Here is a 23,398-nt window from a genome sequence, read left to right on the forward strand (position 1 = left end):
ACTGAGATAACCAGGATTTTAACTCCCGAAGAGGAAAATAACGGATATCACGTAAAAGAAAAAGAACCATTTATAAATATTGAGAATGCCTTTAGAAACCTACATTCTTTCCCCATGGAACTAAAAGGGAGAGAGCTTATGTTTCGAGTCATACGCATGATTTTGCCTTACCGAAATAGCGTGTCACGCTTCCTGAGAAATGAAGATAAAAAATTCTATTTTTGTTTTGAAGTAGTTGAAGATTGTTTAGACCACGAGTTCATCAAGTACAATGAAAATAAGGTAATTTTCCAGTTTGTTTTTGATTTAAGCAAAAACTGGCAAATTAAAGATCAAAGCGATGAATAAAAGAAGAAGCTGGTGAATTTTGACATAAATGCGGGTTTGGAAGTGAAAAAGAAAAATTCTCTGTGTTATATTATTGGAAATATGTGTCATTATGTGTGGAATAGAAGGAAAAGAAAGAAAGTGGTGTGTTTAGAGGGTTTTGGGAGTTTAATTGAGAAGAAAATGGAATTATTGAAGATAAGAAAAGAGTGGAGAGAGTATTTTTTTTATTTTTAATTATGGATTATTTGTAAATATGGCGGGTGGTAGAATAGAGTGAGAAAGTAAGTAGTGGAGAGAGTTCGAGTTTTTTATTGTTAAGAGATAGTTTTTTGTATGAGTGAATGACAAAACAGCGTTGACAGTAAGGCAGTTTAAATAAAATTATTTATAATTGTTTTTTTTAATTAGCAGCCAAAACAGAAAAAAAAATGAAAAAATATTAAAAAAGGAAAAAAAGGAAGTTTAAACATGGGGTTTGATGGTCATTTCAGCTTATTTGTTTTTCGTAAATATTAGAGTGTTTATTTTTGTGTGTTGTAAAAATAAGCTGAAATGATAATGTAAAAGAGGTTTTTTTTTGGTTTTTGTTGGTTTTTTTATTTATTTTTTATTGGGATATTTTTTTTTTTTTATTATTTTTAGTAGTGGCTTCTTTGCAGAATCGGAATTTGAGAAATTTTTGTCTGTTGTTGTAAATGGCCACCGCAAGCGGGGACTTCATGTGGAGGGGGGACGTCCTCTCTGTGGGAGAGCATTTTATTTTATTGTTAATAAAAATTAAAAATTATTTTAGTAGAAGTACAATAATGCAAAGACCACTCTTTGGCTGCTAATTTTAGTAAAATGTATGTGGCATTTAGATTTTTGTAATATTTAAAAGTAGTTTTTTTTATTGTTAGTGCCACTGAGAGGAGAGGAGGTGGGATTTAAAAAAAAAACTAAAAAAAAAAGAAAAAAAAAGAAAAACTGGGGACTAATAAAAGAAGTGATTGGATTGAAAATAAATAGTGTACCTGATGAATTAGTTAGTGCAATGGGAAAGACTTTGAATTCTGAAAAGGACATATGCAATGAATTTCTGAGTTATTTTTCAAATATTGGTCTGAATTTTAGCTATGTCAGTAGTACCTGATAGTGGTGATCCAACGTCCGAGTCCTTACTGAGGGACCCGATTGATGTATCTCTTCACCTTAGACTTCTAACAGTTGATGAAATTAAAAGAAGATTATTTATGGGTTGCGTAGTAATTCATCTGGTAGCGATCATATTACTCTAAAAACACTTAAATGTATTTTTCCTGTTAGTAGACAGAAAATGGACAATAGCCGAGAATTAAAATTTGATTTTGGTGTGATAATAGAAAACGGGTTTTCGGAATGTACCTAAAGATGTTTTTACTGGTCACACCACAGAAAAACCCTTAAAATCAGATATTACCACAGAACAGTCGATGAAAGAAAGTTGTCTGTCTCTGAACTACGCATCAGGGGCCAGAAAGACCCTAATTCCCAATGCAGTATAAGATACGTGGTTTTTACAAGTAAGAAATGCCAAATTCATATCTTTTGCGTTTCAGAGCTAAAAGCTCCCTCAGCTTCCTGTCGGAAAACCAAAATGGCGATATATTTTCCTGGTTGTGAATTTATATTTTATTCAGTTATCCCTTTTGATTTGTTTTAGTTATAATATATGTATAACTGATTTCCAAAACATGACAATATATCCGACTATTTCCAAAGTAAGTCAGTAACTTTAAGCTGCGATTTCTCAAAGTTAATTTTTAAGAGATTTTACAAAGATTTCTGGCAGCCACTGCCAATCACAATGGAGAAAACTTGTGTTTTCTAAAACTGGATAAATTCTTTAAGACAATCACTCCAGAATTTAAGTAGCTTAGATTCCTCTTCCTTACTGAGATTTCTTGATTTAGAAAGTGATCTCAGAATAGAAGACAAGTTACAAAGGACGTTCTGTTTAACTTTTTCTGTTTGTTGTTTATGAGTTAATCAATTTGACAAGTGAAAAACTCCTCAAGTGAAACTCCATACTTAGTGAGCCCTTAATTTGACAAACAAAAAGTCAAATAAAGCTATAAGGCCTAACTGAAAAAATATATTTTATGTAATGACAGAAGATTAGGAAAAAACTTTCTTTTCTTACAATCTTGATACTGAAAAACAACGAGGATATCCATCTACCGTATAATCGCATCTATTATATAGTAGCATATTTGCAGAGTCAGTCCTAAAGTAAAAATTTGACAGCTATGCACAATAAAGGGTTGCTTTGTGCTGCAAATAGAAGGTCACTGCATAGAGGGATTTGGCATACTCTATGAAACTACACTTTAATTCACAGATTGCACACTATGGTTCAAGGCCAAACAAAAAACATTTCTTTTGATTTCAGATGGGAGTTATATGCTGCTTTCAAAATTCCCTTTTAAAAATTTTTTTTCCATGACAGAAATTTTTCAAAGAAAAGTAAATAACTGCATTAAAGCAAAGACGAGCAGAAACAAAGTCAAATAACAAAGCAAGCTTGAAATGGGCAGAAATCACCATCAATAAACAAACAAGGTGCAATGCAAACAGAGATTAAAATCAATAGCCAACTCAACCTTAGAACAAACAGAAATTACCACAAACAGAAGAAGGGAAAACATCTGCTAATACTTTTTGACAAAATGCAAATTTTAGGATATCCATTTTGTTCAACGTAGTTAAAAGTTCCGGAAATTAGGTCTTTTAGGATGATAACCCCCTCAGAGCCCTTAGTGCAAGGGTTGTAAGTTATGCCCATGAGGCACATAAAGTTTTTATTGAAAGCATTGTCATAGAAACTTCAAAAGGGCTCATTCAATTGGAAATTGAAAGGGCTAGTGCCTTTTTTAATAGTTGAAAGTGATTGAATAGTGACTCTCATGCCCACATTTTCCAAAACACATCCAATCAAAATTTTGAAATATCTTTTTTGTTCAATGTAGTTGAAAGTTCTGGAAATTAGGTCTTTTAGGATGATAATCCCCTCAGAGCCCTCAGTGCAAGGGTTGTAAGTTATACCCCTGGGGGAGTATAAGGTTTCTATAGAAAGCTGTTGTATATAATTTATAGAATAGATTTTAGTCTTCCTCAAATCCAATTTTTGTTTACAAGATATTCTACCTATTCATGAGGTAGAAACTTTGCAAGTTGCTGGCTGGATGCTGGTCTTCTTCATTATTCATCAAGAGAAGTAGAAACCTGGTAAAAACGAAATGGCTGTGGTATTTCAGAATCCTTGCCAAATAGTTGAAATATCTAAGAGCTATGTTTTTCTAACAGAATTAATAATCGAAATTAGTATTATTTTTATTCTTCAAAAATTACTGCATACAAAACTTCAAATACTGCATCACAAAGTTCATCATTTATCTTTGAATATTTGTGCATCAAAAAAGAACTCCTTCAGGCAAACACCAGAAGTATATTAGAACTGTGGGATGTGGCTATAGTTATTGTGAATGAAAATCAACTTGTCCACTCTGTGTGGACTGAGGCCGTTTCTTTTCTAAGTCAGTATCAGGCCTACCACCAAAAATAGTCTTTCTGAGGTCACACTAGTTGCAGGAATAGACAATAACTTGCTGGCAAATGTGGCAACATAGGATATTTCATTGCGATTGTGTCTTTGGAACAGAATAACGTTGCCGTCACCGTCGTCTTCAGTTTCTTCCTATCATAGACAGTGCAATAGGACTGCCTAAGTAAAGAATGATGTGGGCACAATGTTTTTTTTTCTCCATACCCAGGCACATTGTATCAAAGGAGTTGTCGTAGAAACTTCGAAAAGGCCTTATTTGATTGGAAATTGGAGTGGCTTGTGCCCTTTTTAATAGTCAAAAGTGATTGGAGGGTAACTAGCCCCCCCACACCAATTATTCCCCCAAACACATCCAATAAAAGTTTTGAGATAGCCATTTTGTTCAGCGTAGTTGATTTCTGAATATAAAATATGTTTTTGAGGAGGACACTCCCCCACAACCCTTGGGGCACGGGGTTTTAAGTTATGCCAAGGGCATACAAGAATGTTGGCACAATGTATCATTTATTATTTTTTTTCCTTTAGAGAAGGGTACTTCATATGGAAGGGGTCATTGAAGAAACTTCAAAAGGGGCTCATTTGATTGGAAATCAAGAGTTCTAGTGCCCTTTTTAATAGTCAAAAGTGATTGGAGGGCAAATAGCATCCCCTCCTATGCCCATCATTCTCCCAAACACATCCAATCAAAATTTTGAGATGGCCATTTTGTTCAGCATAGTTGATTTCCAGATAGAAAATATGTTTTTGAGGAGGAAACTCCCCCACAACATAATACAGTTATATAAATGTGTTAATACATAACACAACTTATTACAGAATAATACAGTTCATTTAAGCCTTTCCTTACATCAACAATCAAGGCAAAGGATGACCATCAAAGAAACATTGTGTTTAAGTATCTGACTAATTATACATTTTAGTCATATACTTCAAAATGTATGCACAAAGATGAAAAGGATCGATTTGAGGTGAGTATATTTGATATTACAGTTCATTTGAACCTATATTTTCAAGAATTTGTTTTTATTTTTTTCAAAATTTGCCATATATACCAACAATCAAGACAAAGGAGGACCATCAAAGAAACTTTGTGTTGAAGTATCTGACTAATAGCACATATAAGCCATATACTTCAAAATTTATCCACAAAGATGAATAAGGATCAATGTCAGGTAAGTATATTTGATAATACAGTTCATTTGAGTCCTTATTTACATGAAAAATGCTTTATTTTTTCTGTTTTTCATATACAATAACAATGAAGACCAAGGAAGAGCATAAGAGGAACTTCTTGACAATGAGTGGGAGAAGAAGCAGTGGAGGTTCAATTGGGAGTTGTTGACTCAAGAGCACTAAAGGTCCAGAGGACCTTAAAGCTCTCAAATGGATTAAGGTGAAACAAAGAGCATGAAAGGAACTTTGTGTTGAAATATCTGACTAATAATAGATATTAGTCATGTACTTCAAAATTATGCCACAAAGATGCAAAAGAAAACTTGAAAATATAGTTCATTTGAGCCTTTATTTGCAAGAAAAATATTTTTTAGATTCAAGATATATGCCAACAAAGAAGACAAAAGATGATCATCAAAGGAACATTATGTTAAAGCATCAGACCAATAATATGGATTAGTCATATATGTCAAATTTATCCATAAGGGTCTGTGTTCTTTGTACCAGCATGAAATTCAAAATTGCAGCAATTTGTGTGTTATAAAAGTGGAATGTTGCAAAATAGATCTTCTGCTTAAATGAAGTAAAACAAAATGTTTTCCAGCTTCACAACTATGCTTCATCTAATTTGTAATGTTTTAAAGATGTGCAAATACATTTCCTAAATCATGAAAAAAAAACATTGATATGGCTTAAAATTCTAGGCTACTCAAATACCAGGAATTTCATTTTCAGAAATAAATCCAAAGAAAAAGGGTTAAAATTCTACTTAAGCAACTTTTGACTATCTTGGAAAGAGGTTAGGTTAGGAAAATGAAACTTTAAGGGATGGGTTAACAGTCTAAAGTATGTCCTGGGAAGGTATTTTGAAGTACCTACCTCTGCTTATTCTCCCTGTAGAGGGTACTTCAAAATATCTTCTGAGTAGAGATAAGTACTTCAAAATACCTTCCCAGGACATATTTTGGTAAAGTTCTACCAAATCATATTATTGAGTTAGATATAAAGTGAATACACTATTTGATGCCTTTTTTTATGCTGATAACGAATATAATATTCATTTCTATCAGAAATGAATTTCAGCCCCCCCCCCCCCATATATACCTAACCTAACCCTGAATTGGCATATATAAGGGGGCTGAAATTCATTTCCGATAGAAATGTTTAATATATTCGTAATAAGCATAAAAAATGGTATTAAATGGTATATTCACTTTAGTCCTAACTCAATAATATGATTTGGTAGAACTTTACCCATATTTTAACCTGTAGACCAATCCCTGAAAGTTTAATTTTGTAAAATTCTACTTTAGCTACTTTTGGCTATCTTGGAAAGGGGTTAGGTAAGGAAAATGAAACTTTCAGGGATGGGTCTACAGGCTAAAGTATGTCCTGAGAAGGTATTTTGGAGTACCTATCTCCACTCTTTCTTCCTCAAGAGGGTCCTGAAAATTCCCAACATGAAAGGTCCATACTTATTGAAGTTTTGAGAAAACAACATTTTTCCTTAATTTTCAGTTATCAGTTTCTTATTCTCTAGCTTTAGTTCTGAAAATGCAATTACTGTTATTTAAGTAGAATTTTAATCCGGATTAATGTTTTTTTTCAAAATTTAGGAAATTTATTTGCAATTTTTAAAACCTTATAAATTGGAATTAATAAAAATTGCGAAGCTGAAAACAATTTTGTTGTACTTCATTTATGAAGAAGATCAATTTTTCAAGGTTTCACTTTAAAAACACACACATTTTTAAAGGTCAACAAAAAAAGGTTTAAAAGGGACATACTCTAACCTGTAGACTCATCCCTGAAAGTTTCATTTTCCTAACCTGACCCCTTTCCAAGATAAACAAAAGTAGCCAAAGTAGAATTTTACCTTTCATTTTCCTAACCTTACCCTTTTCAGACAGGTAAAAGTAACTAAAGTGGAATTTTAGACCATATTTTCAATTTATGATGACAAATCATTGGTGAAAATTTGACCAAGAAGGCAGGGTTCTTGTTACTGCCCTCACATTGCATCTTGTTGTGGTAAAATAGAGGTGGTCCAAAAATCCATTGCTAGGCCTATTTTTCCAGAATGTCAAAGAAAAGTGGTCTTTCCCAAAGAGAGGTCTTTTACCCTAGGCAAATTTCAGGATCCTCTAGAGTGAGAAGGAGAGGAAATAAGTACTTCAAAATACCTTCCTAGGACATATTTTAGCCTGTAGACTCATCCCTGGAAGTTTCATTTTCCTAACCTCACCCCTTTCCAAGATAGGTAAAAGTAGCCTAACTAAAGTAGAATTTGGTCAATATAGGCTACACCAAATCATATTATTGAGTTTCAAATAAAGTGAATACACCATTTGATACCTTTTTTTATGATAATTACGAATATATTAAGCATTTCTTTCGGAAATGAATTTCAGCCCCCCCCCCTATATAGGCTATACCTAACTTAATCTAACCCTGAATTGGCATATATAGGGGGAGGGCTGAAATTCATTTCTGATAGAAATGCTTATTATATTCTTAATCAGCATAAAAAAAAGCCATTGTATGGTGTATTCACTTTAGTCCTAACTTAATAATATGATTTGGTATATATTGACCTAGAATTTTATCAAAACGGCCCCAAATTTACCATTATTTGCACAATGGCGGAGTTACAAACAGGCCTAGCCTAAAGTAGGCTATTGTATGTGGAGTTCCAGGCAAACTTCATTAATAAAGCAACAATTATTCTGCATATTGTGAAGTAAGAGTTGTTTTCTAAAAATGTTTCCTTTTCAATAGCCCAAATACTAGAATTGTAATATTTTAATTTATTGGACCCAATGTTCATGACCAATGATGGTTTGTCAATGAGTTTCATTTTCCTAACCTGACCCCTTTCCAAGATAAAAAAAAGTAGCCAAAGTAGAATTTTACCTTTATGCTGACAAATCATTGGTGAAAATTTGATCAAGAAAGCAGGGTTCTTGTTACTGCCCTCACATTGCTTCATGTTGTAATAAAAAGGGGTGGTCCAAAAACCCATTGCTATTTTTCTGGAATGCCAAAGAAAAGTGGTCTTTCCCAAAAAGAGGTCTTTTACCCTAGGCAAATTTCAGGATCCTCTAGAGGGAGAAGGAGAGGAAATAAGTACTTCAAAATATCTTCCCAGGACATATTTTAGCCTGTAGACCCATCCCTGGAAGTTTCATTTTCCAAACCTCACCCCTTTCCAAGATACATAAAAGTAGCCTAACTAAAGTAGAATTTGGTCAATATAGGCTATATCAAATCATATTATTGAGTTTCAAATAAAGTGAATACACCATTTGATACCTTTTTTTATCCTGATTACAAATATAATAAGCATTTCTATTGGAAATGAATTTCAGCTCCCCCCTATATAGGCTATACCTAACTTAATTTAACCCTGAATTGGCATATATAGGGGGGGGCTGAAATTCATTTCTGATAGAAATGCTTATTATATTCATAATCAGCATAAAAAAAAGGCATCATATGGTGTATTCACTTTAGTCCTAACTCAATAATATAACTCAAATAACCTAGCTTGTTGCATAAAAAATGTGCCTGCTACAATTATTGGTAAATATTTACCAAATCATATTATTGAGTTAACTATAACTAAAGTGAATATACCACTTGATGCCTTTTTTATGCTCTTTACAAATATAATAGGCCTAATCATTTTTGTCAGAAATGAATTTTAGTCCCCACCCCTATATATACCAATTCAGGGTGTATATTTACACATTAGGGAGGGGATGGGGGAAAGTTTAAACTTACCTCTCATTTACATCAGAAATAAAATTACCCCCACCCCTCTAATGTGCAAATATATACCCTGACTTGGTATATATAGGGGTGGGGGCTAAAATTCATTTCTGACAAAAATAATAATTATATTTGTAAAGAGCATAAAAAAAGGCATCAAGTGGTATAGCCTAGGCCTATTCACTTTAGTTGTAACTCAATTATATGATTTGGTAAATAGTTACCCAATTATTCTACATCTCATGTTGTATAAATTGTTTTCTTAACTTGCTTCCTTCTCCATAGCCCCTACTCTAGACCATCACCATCATATGTTATGGCTCCTATAGGTCTGTTAAACTTAGTCTTCTTAATGTGTAATGTATGTCCCTATGTGATTAACAGTAATCAAGTATGGTTCTGAAGCATGGTGGCTCCAAAATATGGTAAATTTTTCATTGTTCATATTATTAGGCCTTTTCTTTTGCTCTAAGATCTTACATCTTTCTGCAAGGATTTCCATTCTTTCAACTCATCTTTGTTCTAAGATCTTTCAGCTCACTGATGTTAACAAAAAGTGTGAAAGATGCCATCTTTCTGCCATATAGAACAATGATGAGAGAACTTTGATGATAGGCTTATAATTGTTCTCAGACTGCTGATCAGAGCAGAATGGTGAAAGACATTTGCAAAAGAATGCCATAAGATATAAGATCTTAGTGCTAAGATTTCACTTTTAAGTGTTCTTTGTCAAAAGATGTAAGATCTTAGCACATAGATGAGTAAAAGAACAGGCCTATTGACTTACAAATAAAGTAAACATACCATTTGATGCCTTTTTTGAAAGATTCTATAACTGAAACATTGATAGGGTGAACATAGTACTTGGTTCTTTTTTATGCTCTATCATGGGCACCCATAAGCTGAATTCCAGGGGGGCAAACCTCATCTAATTGGCAATTTTAATGCTATATAATAGAAATCTCAGAACAAAAATATAAAAATAAGGCAGTATCATTCAGCAAGGGCCCCCCCCCCCATATGGGCACCCATGTGCTCTATCCAAATATACTAATCAATCTAAGATTACTTGCTATTACATCTTCCCCCTTCCTGATGCTCACTTATATAGCCATTTTATAATAATAGGGCCATTTTTTAGTCAAGTATGGTTCTGAAGCATGGTGGCTCCAAAATATTGTAAATTTTTCATTGTTCATATTATTAGTCTTTTTCTTTTGCACTAAGATCTTACATCTTTCTGCAAGGATTTCCATTCTTTCAACTAATCTTTGCTCTAAGATCTTTCAGCTCACTGATGTTAACAAAAAGCGTGAAAGATGCCATCTTTCTGCCATATAGAACAATGATGAGAGAACTTTGATGACTTGCTCATCATTGTTCTTAGACTGCTGATCAGAGCAGAATGATGAAAGACGTTTGCAAAAGAATGCTATAAGATGTAAGATTTTAGTGCTAAGATTTTACTTTTAATTGTTCTTTGTCAAAAGATGTAAGATCTTAGCACATAGATGAGTAAAAGAACAGGCCTATTGACTTACAAATAAAGCAAACATGCCATTTGATGCCTTTTTTGAAAGATTCTATAACTGAAACATTGATAGGGCAAACATAGTACTTGACTCTTTTTTATGCTCTATCCAAATATACTAATCAATCTAAGATTACTTGCTATTACATCTTCCCCCTTCCTGATGCTCACTTATATAGCCATTTTATAATAATAGGGCCATTTTTTACCTTACCTTAAATTGCAGCTAGGAGTAACGTTGTATGCAAGAATCACTGGTGACCAGGTGCTGCTCCATCTTTGATAGCATCCCAATTAAATTTACACTCTTTAAAGGACCACTCAGCATCTAGCCTTCATTTAAATACATCAACAGATTCAGCAGTAACAGTTTCATTAGATAATTTGTTCCAATTGGTGACAATACATGTCAAGAAGAATTGAGTATGGACTCTAGATGTTGTAGAACTAAGATCTTGCATCTTTCTGCATAGATCATTGTTTTTTAACTCATCTTTGTTCTATGATCTTACAGCTCACTGATGTTAGCAAAGTGCAAAGAATGCCATTTTTCTGCCAAATACAACAACGGTGAAAGAATTTTAATGTTATACTCATCATTGTTCTTAGACCACTGATCAGAGCAGAATGATGAAAGACATTTGCATAAAAATGATGAAAGGTGTAAGATCTTAGTTCAAAGACTTCCCTTTAAGTGTTTTCTGACAAAAGATGTAAGATCTTAGCACATTGATGAGCAAAAAAATAGCCCTATTTTATTTCTCTGTTATACCAATTCAGTCATATGTTATAGCTCCTATATAAGCTGGTTACCTTCTTTGTCTGCAAATTTATCTTCCTGTGTGATTGACAGTGACCATTAACATTGGTTAAGTATGGTTCAGAAGCATAGGCACTCAAAAAATAGAGGGTGATTTGCCAGATTTTCCAGAGAAATTACCTAAGGGGTGTTTTGGGTATTCAGCTGACTGATTGTATCTCAAACAGGAAGCTTTACAAAAATTGTGGTTCTATTCTGCATTCTAGAGCTGTAATGAGCAAAAGATAAGATGGCTATAACACATTATATGGATGAAAGATGACAAATTGCCAAAGATCATCCTTGTTAGCAAATTGTCTTGGGCCAAACCAAAAGTATGCCTCCCCTAAACAAGGTGGGAGGATATGATAAGGAAAGATTTAATGTGAATGGATTTCCTTGGGAGGGTGTAAAGAGGGAGGCTTTGAATAGATTGGGATGGAGGAGGAGCATATTTAGCTGTGTTGGCCTCAGGTGACTTAGTGCTGCAGTGATTTATTGGTGGTAGTAGTATTAGCAGTGATTGTGTACAAAAACTACCTGTGTATTATAAGGGAAGGAAAAATAATAATCTGATTAAAAAAAAACATCCTGCATAGTATGCATCACAGAAATAAAGCCAAGATAAAAAACAAAATTCTAGTGGAAGTGAAGTCTGTTATAGCAGGATACAAAATAGCAGCTACAAACCTAATGGATGGAGGAAGAGACTGCACAGCTTATGTACAGGATTAATTAAAAAAAAAAAGGTTTTTCAACTGAAAGTAAAGAGCAACATATAAACTTAAAACAAACAGAAATTATTCTTGAAAGGGACTGTCCCCTCCTCAATATCCCACTCTTTATGCTAAAGTAGCTTAACTTTTTTTTAAATCTCACTTATTCTAATTAAACAGCCCTTGTGTTTCAGGAGTTGTTTTTCAGAGTTTTAACATAGTCAAACTTTAGCTTAAAGAGCAGGGTATTGAGGAGAGGGTACCCCCTTTCATATGGAATAATTTCTGTTTGTTTTAAGTTTAAATGCTGCTCCTAGTCTCAGCTGAAAAAACTTGTTTTTCTTATTTAATTTCTTATAAGTTTTTCAAATAATGGTAGGCAATTCCCTCCTCCTGATGTAATGCCTCTCCTAGAAAATTCCCCCTAGAACTTTCCTCCCCATAGGAAATTCCCCCTCCAAAAAAATAATTCTATATATTTCCTAATAACAACATGTATCACACACTGATTTTTCACATAGTATACACAAATACTATGTGTGAGCAATTGCAAATTGCATAACTTGGTGCTCACAGCCCTTTCTTCAGGGAGTATGGGGAGTCATGTCATCCCCAAAGGCATAGTTATCAGACCTTTCAACTATGCTGAATCAGTTAGCTATCTCTAAATTTTGATCTAACGACATCAGGGGAAAACTTTTCAGTCACTTAAAAAGGGAACTAGAGCTTTTTATTTCTGATCAAATATTTCTTATCTCTCATGATCTTCTAGGATGACTTGTTAGGTATAATCACTGTTGGGAGAAAACAAGCAGGCCTTTAGGCTGTAACTTGTAACTCAGGCCTGTAACTTTTGATGTGTTACATTTTTTATGTTTTGAATCAGCATAAAAATTCAATTGCTTTGTTGTATCTATTGTTATCAAAAGTCTGGTTATTTAGAGTTTTGGTTACTATTTAGCTGTATTGCTCCTTACTTACTGTTTGAAACACATTAATTTTATTTTTCCTGCATGAGAGGTAGGAAACCCAGCACTCCTTCAGTAGTGTCAATTCACCTGAAATTACCAAGGGGGTAAAATATATTTTTTCAAGATTTAGGGGGGGTGGAATCAGTTTTTTTTCTATTAAAGATACTAGAAAAAAAAGGATTTTTCAATTTAAAAAGTCTTAGAAAAAGGGTAAGTTTGTGAAAAATCAGCAAAAAAAAAAACAAAACTAGTACCAAGCAAACTAGATTGCCATTATGTCATTACAATTGCAAATGAAAAATTATTGGGACTATCAAATTTAAACCAATAACTGCTTAATCTGTAGTTGAATGCTCTATGACTTTGCTATGAACTATACATCCCTTTAACAAATTCTATATGTGAAAAATATGGGCAAGTTTTGTAACATATAGCTTCTTTTCCAGGGGCTGTGGGGGGGTCATGTAATCCCCAAAGACTTAGTTATTGGACCTTTCAACAATGCTGAACAAAATGGCTATATCAAAATTTTGATCAGACAACATGGGGGAATCAGGTTGTGGGCAGGCTCCTTGCCCTCCAAGAATTCTGGTCTCTAAAATAGCCCTCTAGTTACTGTTGACCCACATTGCTTCTTACTTCAGTTCATTGCCATGAACTGTTTGATAATGTTGATTATCAACAAATCTGACCATCACCAGGGCAAATAATAAAATCTTTAGTCCTTCCAAATTCAATCATCACTAACATAGTAAAAACCAGCTACCCTATTTACATCCTTGGTAACTTTTGACTTCCCATAAATCAAATTGAACAAGAAAAAAACCAGCAAGTCACTTTTATCTCTGTCGTCAATGATCATTATTTAGTGCAACTTAATGATGAAGCCAAATAGATACATACAAATTAAGAGTGAAAATAACTTTGGCCAAATCATAACTTATAGTCCTGAAACTAAGAACAATATCAAAATCATTGCACCACTTTGGAAAAAGTAACCATGCCATCTTTTTAGCTAACTTAAGTCTGAAGCTTAGACAGTACCATTATAGGAAAGAACTAAATTGGTTAAACAAAGTTAAAATTCAGAGGAATAGTCCAGCAAGTCAATTTGTACTTCAGACAGCACAGAACCTATGAATGAGATAAATCTTGACCTGGAGTGCAGAAATCTGCACAGAAAGAAGAGTCTGTAACACAGACACTGCCATACTTAGATCACAAACTGAAGCAGCTTGTAAATATCAAGAACAGAAAGTTCAAGATTTGGAAAGATAGAATCCAGTAGGGTTGGGTATAACAAACCATGATATAAAGTCTGTTAGAGATATTTTATCTGAACCCATCAATATAAAAGGAAGAGGAACCCATCCTCTTCCTTTTATTAAATTTTAAAAAATAAGTCAACTGGAACTAAGGAGTAACATTAAAACTTAAAACAAACTGAAATCATTCCATATGTGAAGGGAGCTGCCCTCTCCTTGCTCTTTATGCTAAAGTTTTAAAGTTCTTTTAAATACTCCTTGTTCAAACTCAATAGTCCTTTTGTTTCAGGAGCTGTTCTTAAATAAAAGGCTAAACTAGTGTAAAGAGCAAGGGATTGAAGAAGGGGCCACTCTCATGTACAGAATAATTTCTCTTTGTTTTAAGTTGCAATGTTGTTCCTTACTTTCAGGTGAAATTTCTTTTATTGATATTAAATTTTTGCCCTTTATTACATCATGCCAGGAAATCCCCCTCCCCCCTCTTTGGGAAAGTCCCCACCTGAAAATTTTCTCAGTATAGAAAATTTTCCCATTAAAATTGCTCCTCTCCCCCCCCCTACTCCTAAAGAATGTCTATATGTTTCACCAATAACAAATACTATATACATGCATATGCATATATATATATATATATATATATATATATATATATATATATATATATATATATATATATATATATATATATATATATATATATATATATATATATATATATATATATATATATATATATATATATATATATATATATATATATATATATATATATGTATATATATATATATATATATATATATATATATATATATATATATATATATATATATATATATATATATATATATATATATATATATATATATATATATATATATATATATATATATATATGTGTGTGTGTGTGTGTGTGTGTATATATATATATATATATATATATATATATATATATATATATATATATATATATATATATATATATATATATATATATATATATATATATATATATATATATATATATATATATATATATATATATATATATATATATATATATATATATATATATATATATATATATATATATATATATATATATATATATATATATATATATATATATATATATATATATTTAATGGGCAAGCTACCTAACTTATAGCTCTTTTTTCAGGGACTGTTAAGGGGCCATTTCATCCTCAGGGATAGTTATTGGAGCTTTCAAATATTCTAAACCAAATTGCTATCTCAGAATTTGATCAGATGTTTGGAGAAAAGGGGACATAGGAGGACTGGTTGCCCACCAATCGTTTTAGCTACTTTAGAAAAGGCACTAGATTTCCATTTGAATGAACCCTCACCCAATCTTCTAGGACAATGCAACAAACTTTCTCCTTTATTGAATAAAATAAATGGGGTCGCCCCTGAGAAAAACAAATAAATACACGTCCATGATTTTCTTCTGACAAAATACAAAATTTCACGTTTTTTTGTAAATAGGAGCTTAAAACCTCTGCAATATGTTTCTCTTATAAGCTGAATATGATGATGTGATTTTCATTAAACTGTTTGACTTTTATGGGTGGTTCTGTGCTTTTCAAAAATCAGGCAAATTTTCTTAGCCTTGTAACTTATGAAAGGGTCCTTTAAGCTTAACAAATTTTACATGTTCGGAATCAGCATAAAAAGCAAATTCTTTTGATGTGTTGACTGTTATCAAAGTTTCTTTTTTAGAGTTTCAATTACTATATTGCTGAATTGCTCCTTACTTACAGTTTGTTACCATGAACTGTTAGATTAATTAAATCAATAAGGGTATTGAAAGCACAATAAAGACCTAAGGAGATTATACCAAACTATATAGAAAAATAATATCCCCAACAGACACCATTCTTGATCAAGGTGATAATGACAGGCTAACTACTAATCTACAGAGCCTATGTCTGAATTTCAAGCAAGTCTAGGGTAACCTGTATAGGAAACACAAGAGACACCTACTCCACAATTAACAATAAAGGATACTATAGGTCTATGGATACCCTTAACTCAAGTGGGATCTGAAAGAAATTTTGGAATTATCATTTGCTCTGAATTAAAGTTCCATGAACACAAATAATTGAATTACTACAAAAGCATCACAATAAGTAGGACTAATCTGATGGAGTTTTAAACACATTAACAACCTGATATTTCTGAAGCTCTTCAAAGGACTTGTGAGGCCTACTGTTGAATGCTGGTAACATTATATAGAGAGCCCAGTACACAGCCGATCCATTAGCAAATAGAAAACATCCATTGGCATGCTGCAAAACTTCTTCTGGGATTTGAAAGAGATGAGCCACAAGGATCAGCTGCTAAAACACCACCTACCCTCCCCAAAGTATAGATACAGGCAAAGGGACCAAATACAAATATATAAAGCATATAATATATAATAAATAAACTGGAAAAATTCAGCTTTCAAAAGTATATTCAGCCTGGAAAACTTCAAACCATGAGAGGCCAGTCCCTAAAAGTTTTACAACCAACAGCTCTAAATAGGTCCAGAGCAGACTTTTAGAATATCCAAGCTACATTGGAACCAATTCTTGACAGAACACTTGAATGCACATGACTAGGAACAGAAGTATGATTTTGTTTGTACACGTTTGCTCCCCCCTTCTAAAAATTGTCCAGCTCATAAAAATGTAACAAAAATGCATATAAACAAATTATTGATAAGTTTTTTGTCCCCCCCCCCAAACAAAAATTCTGGATACATCCTTGATAACATATCTTTTCTCGTTTTAACGCGGCCTTGGACTAATCTTTTAAATATAAACCAAGCTTTTCAGCCCACCCTCCCCCAAATCTTGACCATTCCAATTTGTCTTTCTAACTTTTTATCCTTACCATGTAACTCAGGACTACATGGTAACTTTTTTTCAAAGCTGTGAATCCTCTCCCTGGGAACAAAATCCTGTGTGTATGTCCAGGGCTGGATCTATGAGGGGCTAGAGGGGACAAGAACCCCAGGCCATGGGTGCCCATAAGGGGGGCAGCCCCCCCCTCCTTGCTGAATGACGGTGTCATATATATTTGTATTAATTTAAAAAACTCCACAGAATAAGCTTTCAAAGAAAAGTAAAGAGCTCTATTAAGCCAAAAATGGGCAGAAATAAAGTCTTCCAAGTGTAAAACTACTACAAATCACTATCAACAGTTAAGTGAAACTCAAAACAAACAGAAAGTATAATAAATAGCCGAGTCAAACTCAAAACGAGCAAAAATTAACATTACTAGGGCTGACAGCCCCCAGGCCTTCTCAATACCATAACATAACTTAGGCTTTACTGAAAAAAAAAATGACTCTGGATTGTTAGTTTAATTTACCTATTCTGATATTTATCCCTTAAAGTAAAAATTGTTAAAAAAAAAATTTAGAAAAAAAAAAGTGAAAACATCTAACAATATGTTTTTTTCATTAAAGAAAAAATTATGTTCTGGTCTTGAGAAGGCATGGGGGTTATCAGCCCTACTAATGTTTATTTTTGCTCGTTTTGTGTTTGACTTGGCTATTTATTGATAGTGATCTGTGGTCGTTTTACACTTGGATGATTACTTGACTTCATTTCTGCCCATTTTTGGCTTAATGGAGCTCTTTACTTTTCTTTGAAAAGCTTGTTTTGTGGAAAAAGTTTTTTAGTTGAATTTCTGGTATTTTTTTATTGAAAAAGTCATTTTCATTAACAAAAAATTATTTTTTTTTTTTTTATAAGAATCCATAGTGTGGGAGTTTGACATGCCCAATGTCCCTAAAGACATAGTTGCTGGACTGTTTTACTACGCTGAACAAAATAGTTGTCTCAAAATTTTGACTAGATGTGTTTGGGAAATAAATTGGCTCTAAAGACGGGTTGATTGTCCTCCAATCTCTTTTTACTCTTAGAAAGGACCCTAGAACTTTTAATTTTGAATCGAATTAGCCTGTTTAAATGTTTCAAGGATATTTCTAGCTATTATAGAGTGATGTTGCCTATGATATTGCTTCTATGCCTTTTGAGAACCTGCATGTATACTGTATTTTTGTTTAATTGGAACTCCCCCTAAACACTCCTTAATACTCAAAGCGTCATTAGTTACAGTAACTGGAGTCGTAGTACTAAAAGTATACATATAGTGCCTTCTGGCTAGTTAAGAATCCCCCACAACTTACTCATAAAGATCTAAAGTAGTAATTATTTGAAAAAAAACTACGTTTTCTAAAGAGTTAAAGAGGCTGAGTTACAAGGTCAAACCTTAAAACGTACAGGGATTAGGAGGCACAGTTGGGGGGCTGCGGCCCCCCAAACCCCCCGCCTTCGCAGCCTTTAAATAAAAAAAAGTGTTTTAAACTGAAAGTTAGGAGCGACATCAAATCTTAAAACGAACAGAAATTATTCCGTATATGAAAGGGGCTGTACCCTCCTCAACGCCTCGCTCTTTACGCTAAAGTTTGACTTTCTCACAACTCTTTTTTTTAAACAATAAACACTTTAGCGTAAAGAGCGAGGCGTTGAGGAGGGCACAGCCCCTTTCATATACGGAATAATTTCTGTTCGTTTAAAGATTTAATGTCGCTCCTTACTTTCTGTTTAAAACACTTTTTTTATTTAAAGGTTGCAAAAGCGGGGGGTTTGGGGGCGGCAGCCCCCAACTGTGCCTCCTAATCCCTGTACGTTTTAAGGTTCGACCTTGTAGCTCAGCCTCTTTAACTCTTTAGAAAACGTAATCTTTTTTTCAAATAATTTCTGCACGTTTTTGTACAGTTTATTACTTCTTGACTAACTGTTAGCTGATTTGACAGCTTGCGGGCTCTTATAGGAAAACGAGCCCGCGTTTTCGCGGGCTCTTATAGGAAAACGATAAGAACCCGCTTATAGTGGGTTCTTATAGGGAAACGAGGTTTTTCGTAAATGTAAATTCGGGGAATAATTTTTTCGGTCTGAAAATATCAAAAGGCCCTAACAGGTCGAATTCTGCTTCGAATGAGTCCTCATTCACCCGGATCAGTTGCCAACTGTGGCCTGTAGGCGTGGCTCAGAAAATATTTTTTTTGAACTTTCAGTGGCTATATTTGGTTTTTGAAAAACAGGGAAGGAGTGATCGGATTGAGCTGAAATTTCCAGGATAAGCTCCCGGGCCCTAGGAAAGCTTAACCTCTAAATTTCAACCCAATCGGACAACGTTGAAGGGGGGCTGTGGTCGGAGGGTCGAAACTTCCGGCCCACTTTTACCCATGAAGATACAGTCGGAGGGGGGTGAAATTTTGCACGTTTCTTAGTTTGAGCTTGGGCTACAAAATGCGATGACCGCTGTCTCTCTGCGACCGATAGGACCGGAAATCGCTTAACATTGTGGTGGGTCGCCTCTTTATAGAGGCATAAGTGTGCCTCCTTGATATAAATTGTTCTTGAGATATTGGTTTGTCAGCTTTTTGGAAGTTCACATGCTCATATTTTGTTTTGATTTAATTCAACATTCGCCTAAATATTTCTTATATTTATTACTGAAGACATTGTTATATTCTCTTTGGACTATTGGCTACAAAATGGCTGTCTCACAATTCGATTGAATGTGTTTGGGGAAAAGAGGATATCAGGCAGAGGGGGGACTATTTTCTCTCCATCACGCTTGACTCTTAAAATGGAACTAGAAGTATGCATTTCCAATCAAATGAGCTGCCTCATAAGTTCACAAGACCACCTCTTCATACAAAACCTTACACCCCCCAGGGCATAACTTGAAACCCTTATCCCCATACTTTGGGGGGTTCTGTCAACCCCAAAGGCCATGTTATGAGATCTTTGGACTATTTTTGAACAAATGGTTATCTTAAAATTCTATCGGATGCATTGGGGGAAAATATGATGGGGGGGAGGATATAGCTGCCCTCTGATAAATTTGACTCTTAAAAATGGCTCTTCAACTTCCTATATCCAATCCAATGAGCCCCCTCCGGAGTTTATATGACTACCGTTTCCATAAAAACTTTAAATGACGTCGGGGCATGCCTTACAACCCCTGCCCTGAGGACTGTGAGGGGGTTCTCATCCTCAAAGACATAATTTTCGGACTTTTAAACTACGTCAAACAAAAAAACTATCTCAAAATTTTGAGTGGAAGTGTTTGGGGAAATGATGGGCGGGGGGGGGGGGGGGGGTGCCCTCCAATCACTTTTGACTATTAAAGAAGGCACTAGCCCTTTCAATTACCTACTGACTGAGCCCTTTTTGAAGTTTCTACGACAGCAAATGGCCATCTTAAAATTTCTATCAGATGCTTTGTTGGAAAATACGACGTGTGTGTGTATGTTTGGGGGGGGGGGCTATTTGCCTTCTGATCACTTTGACTCTTAAAAAGAGCACTATAACTTCTGATACCAATCTAATGAGCCCTCTTTGCAGTTGATACAACCACCATTTCAATAAAAACCATATGTCCCAAGGGTGTAACTTACAACCCTTGACCTGAGGGCTATATGGGGGAGGGGTGACCTCTAATCACTTTTGACTGTTAAAAGGCCAGTAGGGCTTCTGATTACCAATCAAATGAGCCCCCTCTGAGGTTTTTACGACCACCCTTTCTTTAAAAAACCTTATATCCCCACAGGGCATTACTTACAACCCTTGCTCTGAGGGTTGTGGGGGGGGGGGTTTTCATTCTCAAAGTCATAATCCGGATTTTAAAACTACACTGAACAAAATGGCTATCTATAAATTTTAATTTGATGTGTTTGGGGAAGTGATTGACATGGGGGATGGGGATCTGGTTACCCCTCCATGAGCTCTTTTGATGTTCCCATGGCATTTCTTTCTATAAGAAGTGCCCTGGTCTAAAAAAAATAGTGTGCCTACATTGCTCTTTACTTGATATTTTGTCTTGAGATTTCAATTATGCAGCACTGGAAGTGCTGATTAGACCAGATAAGCCCCCCTCCAAAATTCAGTCTGGATGCCCACGCCCCAGGCAGCCAAACAAGCTTAAACTGTAATTTTTTTGGCAAAAACTGTAATGTTTATAGTATTAATGGTGTGGCAGAGGACATCAAAGTTACTGGCAGCTGGCAGCCGTCTAGGAGTGGATCCTATGAGTTATATTACATTCAATTCCTCCTAATCAATCCAGATTGAACTCTAGCCTATGTATGAGACTTTGCAGATTCTGTTGGTATTAATTAGTTTTTGTACTTATTTCTCATCAACAGCTAGACTTTCATAACCAGATTCAAAAAAAAAAAAAAAAAAAAAAAAAAAAAAAGACTTGCAACAAATAAATCAGTAGGTTCTGATAGAATATGCCCAAAGCTGTTAAAAGAGACTTGCTGTGATTTAGCTGCCCCTCTTGCTAAGTTGTTCCAGAAATCACTAGACTTAAAAGTGAACCTAGATGACCAGGGGCATCATGTATTGTGGTGCAAAACACTACTATTTTACTGGCTCAATTTTTTTTATATTAAGGCAAATGGACTGATGAAATTTCGTTTTAGTTATTCATATATGGTGAGCAATCTTCAAAACCTGCATTAATTCAAAACATTCAGAAATTAAATTAAAAAAAACAAGTTTTTTTTAACTGAAAGTAAGGAGCAACATTAAAACTTAAAACAGAAATTATTCCGTATATGAAATGGGCTGTCTCCTCCTCATCGCCCTGCTCTTTATGCTATATAACTGATCTGTTCAACTAGGGGATTCCTGTCAACCTGGTTCTTCTTGGCCTAGCTAAAGCCATTGACAAGGTCCGTCATCACCGCCTTCATCTAAACCTGAAGGCTGCATGTATAAATTTGTTGTTTGTAGTGCAGATTCATTAGTTCTTGTCAATAAGAACACAAACAAGTTAAAATTTACGAGGAGAATGCTAAGATCTTCATGTTGAATGTCAACAATGTTCAAAGTAGAGACCCTCAGGGAACAGTAGTGGGACCAACACTAGTATTTATGTAAATGATGCCCCAAGAGTTGTCCAGAGCAAGATGAGTCTCTATGTTGATGACTTAAATTTTATAGCCCTCTCTATTGATTCATTGCTTTACTCTGACCTTGTCAGCACATTATTTGGGTAGAATTGTGGTATCTGCTGATATATATTCAGAAGTGCAAAATAATGCACTTTGGCAAAAAGTACCAGGTGTTGCAGTTCCACATGACTCCGCAGATGGATCATGGCATGCCTTTCCTGCAGCAAATGCTGAGAAGGATCTTGATGTCTTCATAAATTAAGAGCTCAATTTTGGTCACCATGCTCAAGCAACTGTGGGAAAAGCCATGCAAGTGCTAGGTGTAATTAAATAGACCCTCAGTACCTGCCTGCTTGCTATTATGACAAAAAAAAATTGAAGCCTTAATATTCTTTCAAATGGTGTTTGGCATGTGCGTTGCCACCCTATTCAACAAAGAAGTTCAGCCAGCATTATAGTCTATGCAAAGATGACCATTAAAAACATGATTAACATTGATTACCAATTACATTTTGAAAGGCTCAAGCTTCCCACCCTCAGAAAAAATTAGAGGTATTTTTCATGGCCTGTAAGCTACTTAATTCTGGAGAATATTCCTAATATTAGGATAATACTGCCAGAACAAAAGTCTATCCAATGAACTCATTTCAAAGAAGAGCAAAAACGAAGTTTAAAAGCAACTTCTTCTGATACTCTGTCATAAACATTTGGAACCTTGTACAAAACAAAAACATGATTGAAGACCCAGCATCCGCAATTGCTTGGTGTTTTGATTTAAGGGGTCATGCAAAATATTTGCCAATTTGAATAAAAACAGCAAATTTGTCAAAGTTGTGTATTTAGTCTATGGCTATATCTGGTCCCATAAGGAGAGAGACATGAATTTGTGAGGCTAAAAATAATAATGGAAAAAATCCTACCATGTTTCAACACAGACCCTTATTTTATCTCCTCCTCCTCCTCTTGGAAGCCCTGTGTGCATATAGTTTTTTTTTTCATTTTGCTTGGATGCCTTGTTGCATGATGATTAGCTGTTGCTCAACATTTCAGTTTTTGTGGAATAAATACTTCTTTTTTTTCAGTCAAGTTTTTGGAAGTTATTAAACCCTTCTGCAGTATACTACCTGAAATCACCAAACCTGAGAGAAGGGTTCAGTTCAAGGAAAAAGTTTTATGGACAGCGATTACCCTTTTCATATTCTTGATTTGCTGCCAGGTAAGCAGAAAAACTCTAAATATAGTTTACTTTTGTAATTCATGGATGTACACAAGTCT

The 23,398-nt window shown here is 34.4% G+C and overlaps 1 protein-coding gene across 9 annotated transcripts in view; it reads left to right on the top strand.

Annotated features, from left to right (window-relative positions):
• The first annotated feature begins 526 nt into the window (after positions 1–526).
• Positions 527–23,398, top strand: part of LOC148951469 (protein transport protein Sec61 subunit alpha-like) — a 100,317-nt gene continuing 77,445 nt past the window's right edge. For 2 of the 9 annotated variants that reach the window (XM_089090894.1, XM_089090902.1), the window contains exons 1-2: positions 9,263–9,282; positions 23,206–23,339. In XM_089090894.1, coding sequence (XP_088947020.1) covers positions 9,264–9,282; positions 23,206–23,339 — 153 coding nt within the window. In that variant the 5' untranslated portion in view covers position 9,263. Of the gene's footprint in view, positions 546–1,945; positions 1,965–2,049; positions 2,070–4,069; positions 4,089–4,172; positions 4,882–7,685; positions 7,827–9,262; positions 9,283–21,186; positions 21,331–23,205; positions 23,340–23,398 lie in introns of those variants that run through there. The other 7 variants (XM_089090901.1, XM_089090895.1, XM_089090899.1 and 4 more) reach the window with 7 other exon arrangements.

The sequence above is a fragment of the Artemia sp. Qi Xiang Cuo genome, chromosome 6 (assembly GCF_049724085.1).
Source record: "Artemia sp. Qi Xiang Cuo chromosome 6, ASM4972408v1, whole genome shotgun sequence".
In the NCBI taxonomy this organism is placed as follows: Eukaryota; Metazoa; Arthropoda; class Branchiopoda; order Anostraca; family Artemiidae; genus Artemia; species Artemia sp. Qi Xiang Cuo.